This window comes from Durio zibethinus, chromosome 6 (assembly GCF_047325235.1).
Source record: "Durio zibethinus cultivar Kanyao isolate XHJ-2024 chromosome 6, ASM4732523v1, whole genome shotgun sequence".
In the NCBI taxonomy this organism is placed as follows: Eukaryota; Viridiplantae; Streptophyta; class Magnoliopsida; order Malvales; family Malvaceae; genus Durio; species Durio zibethinus.
The window spans coordinates 25,594,714-25,602,438 of record NC_143167.1 but is presented as its reverse complement, the minus strand read 5'-3'; the positions used below and the strand labels follow the sequence as shown (position 1 = coordinate 25,602,438).

The 7,725-nt window shown below is 33.9% G+C and overlaps 1 protein-coding gene across 1 annotated transcript; it reads left to right on the top strand.

Moving 5' to 3' along the window:
* The first annotated feature begins 330 nt into the window (after positions 1–330).
* Positions 331–7,069, top strand: LOC111285176 (very-long-chain aldehyde decarbonylase CER3-like). The gene is made up of 11 exons (XM_022874471.2): positions 331–612; positions 818–1,038; positions 1,153–1,385; positions 1,533–1,752; positions 2,862–2,989; positions 3,202–3,458; positions 3,575–3,682; positions 4,791–4,997; positions 5,729–5,839; positions 6,009–6,182; positions 6,690–7,069. Exons 1-11 carry the CDS (start codon positions 562–564, stop codon positions 6,876–6,878), a joined length of 1,899 nt encoding a protein of 632 aa, XP_022730206.2. The 5' UTR covers positions 331–561; the 3' UTR covers positions 6,879–7,069.
* Positions 7,070–7,725: the final 656 nt, after the last annotated feature.

Genomic DNA, 7,725 nt, shown 5'->3' with positions numbered 1-7,725 from the left:
TTATTAGGCTTTTTGAATTTAAGGCTTTTAAATTGATTGAATTGAGTTATATTTAAGGGTATTTGAGAATTTCTGTCTTCAATCGTAGGTTAGCAATTTTCACTGATCTCTTTAACTCTGGTGACAATTGAGGAACGTGATGCAGTTAAAAAATTCCAATTACCCATCCAAACAGCTTTCGTTGGTGCGAAAATATCTTTAATTGTACCGCTATGGTTCTGAAATAGAAACCAAAGGTGCCCTAAGAGATTTAACTGTATTTTTTGTTTTATCAGAAACGTTGGTTTTTCCTTGAAGCTATAAGTAGGACATCTCAACTTACAATTATAAAGGTCTTAGCCGTTCTGAGTCCTGAAGAGAAGCCCAAAAGAGAGAAAAGAGAAATTAGCTTGTGAGGCTCCAAGAAAACTATTTCTCCTTCTGTCTCTCTCTCTCTTGCTTCAAATTTTGGTCACTATATTTGTTAAAATTTGTTTGAGCTGAGAGGCAAAACCTCAAAAAATATATACATAGTTTAAAATTAGAAAGAACAGAGGAAAGCGGGGAAGCTCTGTTAGGAAAATGGTTGCACCTCTATCAGCTTGGCCTTGGGAGAACTTGGGAATTTTCAAGGTACGAAACATTGCAGCCTTGATGTATTTTTTCTTTTTCCAAAGTTCAAATTTGGTCAATCTATATTTGTTGGTTCTTTTTTTATTATTCTTTTTTTCCAGATGTAATATTCCTTCCATTTTCTTCCTCTCTCTCTCTTTCTCTGCCTCTTTTCTAATGTACTGATATCAGTTTTTCTTGAAATTTTTTCTCGTGTGTGCCAAAGTATCTGCTATACGGCCCTTTAGCTGCAAAAGTTTTGTATTCATGGATCTATGAGGATACCATTAAGGATATCTGGTGTCTTCATATACTCCTTTTATGTGCTTTGAGAGGACTCGTTCATCAGCTGTGGAGCTCTTACAATAACATGCTTTTCCTTGCTCGCAATCGCCGTATTAAGCAGCAAGGAGTTGATTTCAAGCAGATTGACAAAGAATGGGACTGGTAAAACATAAAATGTCTTCTAGACTGTACGATCATCTAAATTCTGCTTACAATAATTCCAACAATATCATCTGATTTACTAATTCTCTTGTTCATTTCTTTGTACTCCTTCAGGGACAATTTCATTATTCTTCAAGCTCTGTTGGCTTCCATGGCCTGCTTGATCTTCCCATCCTTGGATGGCCTTCCTCTCTGGAACCCAAAAGGATTTTTTACTCTACTGTTACTGCATTTAACAATTTCGGAGCCCTTATTTTATTCGGCGCATAGGTTTTTCCATGAAAGCTACCTTTTCACCCATTATCATTCACTTCACCATTCATCCTCCGTACCCCATCCCTTTACAGGTAAAATCACTGACGTAAAACTCATCTCTTTCTTAATATATATATATTTTTTCATTTAAATTAAGATCAACTTCTTATAGTAAATGCAAGCAACTTGCAAACATCCCATCATCTACATTTATTCAATTTTAATTCTTGCTGCTGCAGCTGGACATGCAACATTTTTAGAGCACCTTATATTATGTATAGTGATCGGAATACCGATGACGGGGTCTGTTCTAATGGGGTATGGATCAACAAGCATGATTTATGGCTATGTTTTGGCATTTGATTTTCTTAGATGCCTGGGACATTCCAATGTTGAAGTTGTTCCCCATGAAATTTTCACCAAGTTACCTTTCCTCAGATATTTTCTCTATACCCCCACGTAAGTAATACCCCTTCTCTCATACTCACGCAATCAATGTGCTATACCGAAATTCCATTCCTGAGATTAAAAAAAAAAAAAAAAAAAAGACATTGAACCGTATTCATGAATGATTTCCTAAAACTTTCGTTCCTGTCTAGTTTCTTACTAGCTTCTATACTTGAGTCTATCTTTAGACTGGGAAATTATATGTTAATTAATTTAAGTGCGACCTTTCTCTGTTTCTCACTTGTTAATGTGCTATTGGCAGAGCAGGACTTTTATGGTTGACAGCTAGAGTATAGGTTATTTAAGTAATTGTCGAAAAACTTGAAAGCACCATGTAATTGAGAAGGAAAGCTCAGTTGGAATTTTCCTCCGGAAAGTAAGTTTAGTTTTGGGAAACTAGGCAATGGAGTTAGATCATAACTATATAGATGCAAGGATAAATGTTAAAAGTTACTACTACAAATTGGTTCTTCTTGAATAATGTGATTTTATTAACTAAATATTATGGCAAAAATAGCAGCTTATCTGCTGTACTTGCAATTCTCCTTCCCTTATCCTTTAAGCTTCAATTTTTTTTTCAACTAGGAAAAAAACAGCCGCTTGTCCATTATCCTTTGTAACTCTTTGTCAATGCTTGTATTTATAAAACGTGGATCATTCCTAATTGGCACCATTAATTTCTGTATAGACGAGGTAGCATAATAATCAAAATTTTGTATTTTTTGTATTATATTCTTTGTTCATTTTTTTTTCAAAATTATATATTTTTTTAACACCTAAAATTTTTATTTTTTATATTTTAAAATTATATTTATGATTTTTTTTATTTTTTAACATTAAAAATCATAAAATTTTAAAATTTAATATTAAATACATTAAAATTAAGGTTTTTTTTTTTGGCTTAAAGTCGTAAAAATCAAAGAATCCAAAATAATTTGAGATAGAGGAGTACTTTTCAATCACATAACTTGCAACTTGCAATGAATTTAAGTAGAACTTATTTTGAAAGAAAAAAAGTATTTTTTCTATTTTTTTGCTGTTGGACAAGGAAGTGGGCCACATTTACTCTTTAGAAAAATGTAATGATTTTGCAATTTTCGGACGGTTTTGTAATTTGTCAGGTACCATAGCCTGCACCGCACAGAGATGGGGACCAATTTCTGTCTCTTCATGCCGCTGTTTGACGCAATAGGGAAAACACTTAACGCCAACTCTTGGCAGCAACACAAGAAAATAAGTTCAGATTCAGGTAGTAGCAGTTCTTTGTCTGGTTTTTGTAAAACCTTCAAAACTTTTTCCATACGATTATTAGAAATTCTTCTTTCAAGAACCATTGGACTAAAAACTATAATGATTCAAGTGCATGACGCTGAAAATTACAGTGAATGCATGATCTAATGATAAATGGAGGGGTTAGTAATGATGTTGGAGAAATTAACTTGGAATTTACGATTAATGCAGAGAAAAAAGGGAGGGTACCAGATTTTGTGTTCCTAGCACATGTGGTGGACGTAACCTCGGCGATGCATGTCCCATTTGTCTTCAGATCTTTCGCATCAATACCATTTTCCACAAGGATATTTCTAGTTCCTATGTGGCCTGGAACTTTTATAGTTATGCTAATGATGTGGGCTAGGTCTAAGACATTTCTCCTCACTTTCTACAATCTTAGAGGCCGTCTGCACCAGACATGGGTCGTTCCTAGATTCGGCTTTCAGGTTTGCTATTAACTTGAAATAAAAAGTTTGGGCAAACTTCTTGTTGCAAACTGTATCTGTATGTATTGATTAATTAGAGAGCCAATTAATGATCTAGGCCATTACAATTTTTGCAGTATTTCTTACCATTTGCAACGGAGGGCATTAACAAGCGCATAGAGGAGGGCATTCTACGGGCCGATAGGATGGGGGTCAAGGTCATTAGCCTTGCTGCATTGAATAAGGTCGGTATTTTTTTTTTCTTAATTATAGTTTTTCTTTTTGAACTTTGTAGACTTTCGGTCTGTCTTCCAACATTAAAAAAAAAAAAAATTGTCACTATGTATCAGATGGTTTTTAATTGGGCCCTGGAAGTTATCAGATGATGGTAGTTGAGAGGAATAAATATCAGAAATGAATTAAACCCATCTCCTTCATTTAAAATCTGTCTGGAGTCTGGACCTCTCTCTGCATTTCTTGACACCATTTCTGGGAGTGTACTATCTCTCTGGTACTTTAGTATCTGTCAAAGCATCTCATCACTATCTTTTAATCTTTTTGTGTTTCAGCACGCCTCCCAAAGATGCAAACTGATAGATTATATATTTGCGTTTATAGATTTCAGAAAGGCTACATCACAAGTTCTACATCATGCATTCATTATCTCACAACCATATTTGCTCGGTCTTTAAAACTATCTTTCAACTGAAGAACATCCTTTTCGAGAGCCTGTCACAGCCAGAAATTCAGTGTCCTCCAATATGACTATATTTTATATTTTTCCCCCTTTTTCTACGGTTAAAACTTTAAACGGGCGTATATATAACTCTCAAACCGAAGTGACCCTTTATAGAAAAAGAGTGAAATAAGGGGTAGGCTTATTGTGATTATAATCATCAATTATGGTCATAATTAAAATTTGAATTTAGACTTTTTTCATGCCTTGTAAGTCATAATTTGTGAATGTAGAATCTCTAAACGTTCTATATAAACAGAACAGATATGCATGCATATGTGGCAAAACATGACTATTTTTACTACACAAAATCCTCAACCAATGCCTAGAGCTGGGGCTTTATGCATGTCTATGAAATTAATAAATGATAATCTTTGTTAGGTTTAACTATTCCAGCAGTACTGCAAAGAATAATCAATTCAAACTACCAACATAACATTGTAATCGGGGCTACTACTCAAGGCATTAGCCCCTTTCTTTGTTGATCATACTGAGAAATAGTTAAAGACTTAAAAGGCATTTAGCTATTACATCAAATTTTATTGTTCTTGCACAATGATGTCGACAAAAATTTGCTGAGTTAAAAGAAGACGAAATTGGTTTAACTTGGTCTGCAGAATGAGTCTCTGAATGGAGGAGGAACACTCTTTGTTGACAAACATCCTGACCTTAAAGTCAGAGTCGTCCATGGCAACACCTTGACAGCTGCAGTTATTCTGAATGAGATTCCTACGGATGTGAAAGAAGTGTTTCTAACAGGAGCTACTTCCAAGCTCGGTCGAGCAATTGCCCTCTACCTCTGTCGAAGGAGAGTGCGCGTTCTTGTAAGTCTTTAATTTAACTCTCATCACCCGCTACACTCTCTTCATTAATTTTGCCACCACAAAATTTGATCAAAATATAGCGATATTTTTTAGTTAATATGTTGATGATTGCAAAGCTTAATGCTGGCACTACACGTGATTCAACATCTTCACAAACTGAAACAGTATTATTATATTCTGGATTTGCATGCTAAGTTGAAATTCATATGTGATTCTCATAAATACTAATACTAGAAGTAGATCTGCTCTTTTCATTTCCAAATTAATTTTGTGGGGTTACTTACCTAATTTACTATTGGTAACGTTTATTTGCTGGCTTGGGTTTGATCGAAACATCAGTATATTCACTTATTGATCGTACGATGGAATTAATTATAGCCAATTATTTACAAGTGAATTTTCAAATTTCCGGTCCAAATCAACATAGTTTGTTGGATTTCAAACAAAATCAAATATAGATTTCAAGAAATTTCACAGAATTCTTGTATTTGGTACCAGTCACAACATAGCAAAACGGAAGAAAACAGCAAAATTAAAGGACTATACAACAACTGTTTCATTTTTTCAATTTCATGCATATAAACACGGCCTCGGGGGTATATTGCTAGATCTAATTCTAACAATATTGCATCTCTTAAACTATGATCCTGAATTTACTTGATGGTTGTGGGCCTAACTGGGGGTTAATGCCCTGTTAAATTAATTGCTTATGGCTTAGACATACTGTGCAGATGTTGACTTTATCTGCCGAACGATTTCAAAAAATACAAAAGGAAGCCCCTGCGGATTGCCAAAACTACCTCGTCCAGGTGACCAAGTACCATGCTGCTCAAAATTGTAAGGTATGATATACTTACAACAATATTTTCAAGTAATTGTAAGTGACTTGTTATTGATTACAGTTGAAGTTTAAAAAGAAAAACGTGCAAATAATGAATGCTCGAACATAGGTGAAGAAAAGAAGAATAAATATAAATAGTAAACATTGATTGAATTGTTGTTATGAAATAGACATGGATCGTGGGCAAGTGGATAACACCAAGGGAGCAAAGTTGGGCTCCATCCGGAACACATTTTCATCAATTTGTGGTACCACCCATTCTGGCCTTCAGAAGAGACTGCACATACGGTGATCTTGCAGCCATGAGGTTGCCTTATGATGTTGAAGGCCTTGGATGTTGTGAGGTGAGCACCAATCTTCTCATTAATCATTTCTGGTCTCTTATTAGCAACAATATTTTGTTCACATGGTTTCTCTCAAGTTAAGTTATAGTCCTATTAGTAAGTATAAACATAATTTCGACTATTTGTTTCAATAGTAAATGTATATTTTTCTCTTAAAAAATTAGATTTGAATAGTTTTTTGTCTTAAGTCAAATTAAAAAAACACAAAATTAGAAACAAAAAAAAGCTATTTGCATGATACAAATACAAAATGTGTGACTACCTGGTTGTTACAAGAGAGAAGATTTTTACAATATATAAATATATTTCATTTTACCTTTCCCTCAAAGAAGATTGGAAATCCATAATTTAAGGAATTTGTTCACTGAAGAAAAACTTTTTTTTTTCTTCTCTAGCCACTCTACACATGCAATGGCCGTGACAAAAGAAACTAGTGTCACTTAATCTTTCCTTCAAATGTATGGTTAGCTGATAAACTCTTTAACTTTTTGGTGGATGTTGGGACAGTACACCATGGAGAGAGGAGTTGTTCACGCATGCCATGCAGGAGGCGTGGTTCACCATCTAGAAGGCTGGACTCACCACGAAGTTGGGGCAATTGATGTCGACAGAATCGATCTTGTCTGGGAAGCTGCTCTCAAGCATGGTTTGAGGCCAGTGTCAAGTGTAAACATTAATACCATGAAGAAAGAATAAAAAATTGGATATGAAAATTAAAACATATTTGGTTGTAACAGGTTTTTTTGTTTTCTTTCTTCTTTTATGAGACGGTGTTTGGACCCAAACAAATATGTTTGAGTTACAACTAATGATCACATAAAGTACTTTCATGTAATATGTACTAAATACAATATTGATTTATGCCATAAGTACCTTGATTAAGCAAAGGCATAGTTATAAGTTTGATTCGCAAATTGCAATTGCACGTCTTTATTTTACAATGAACTTTGTTATTCCAGATTAAAGAAATGTTTGATTAATGCCAATTTCAATTCAAGTCCCCTATTTCTCAAAAGAAAAAAAAAAAAAGGATGAATTCTAAAAATTTGAAGTGGTAAATGTTAGGATCAAAATTGGAACGGCCATGATACGATTAATCCGAATGGCATTGTCTAATTTTCCATTGTACTATATAAATCAAAGTGTTTCCCATCATTAATTAGTAAAACATTACCAAAGTGTTTCTGGTCAGTTATATAGAAGAATCTTTCAATTATTGTAAGTTTCCATTGAAATTAATTGTATGTCCATCTTCATCATTTTCTCAACAGTAATATCATCTCAACATCACAGTTAAGTAGTATTTCGTATTTAATATTTATATTACTTGCTTTCGAAGAAAATAATGGTTAGTACCAATGAAAACTTAGTATATTAGTAGGTATTTTTTTGCTTTAAAAGATCTGGCTCCACGGGAAGAAAAGGTGCGTTTGGTAGGGTTTTAGTTTTAGTTTTATTTTATTTTTTGAAAACAACAATAGAAAACATGTTTGAGAACATTTTTATATATGTTTTTAAGAAACAGAATAAGAAAAAAAAAAGA

Coding starts and splice junctions, on each gene's coding strand:
- LOC111285176 (XM_022874471.2), top strand. CDS start 562: ATGGTTGCACCTCTATCAGCTTGGCCTTGGGAGAACTTGGGAATTTTC. Junction 3,459..3,574: donor TTCCTAGATTCGGCTTTCAG/GTTTGCTATTAA, acceptor CAATTTTTGCAG/TATTTCTTACCATTTGCAAC. Junction 5,840..6,008: donor ATGCTGCTCAAAATTGTAAG/GTATGATATACT, acceptor GTTATGAAATAG/ACATGGATCGTGGGCAAGTG.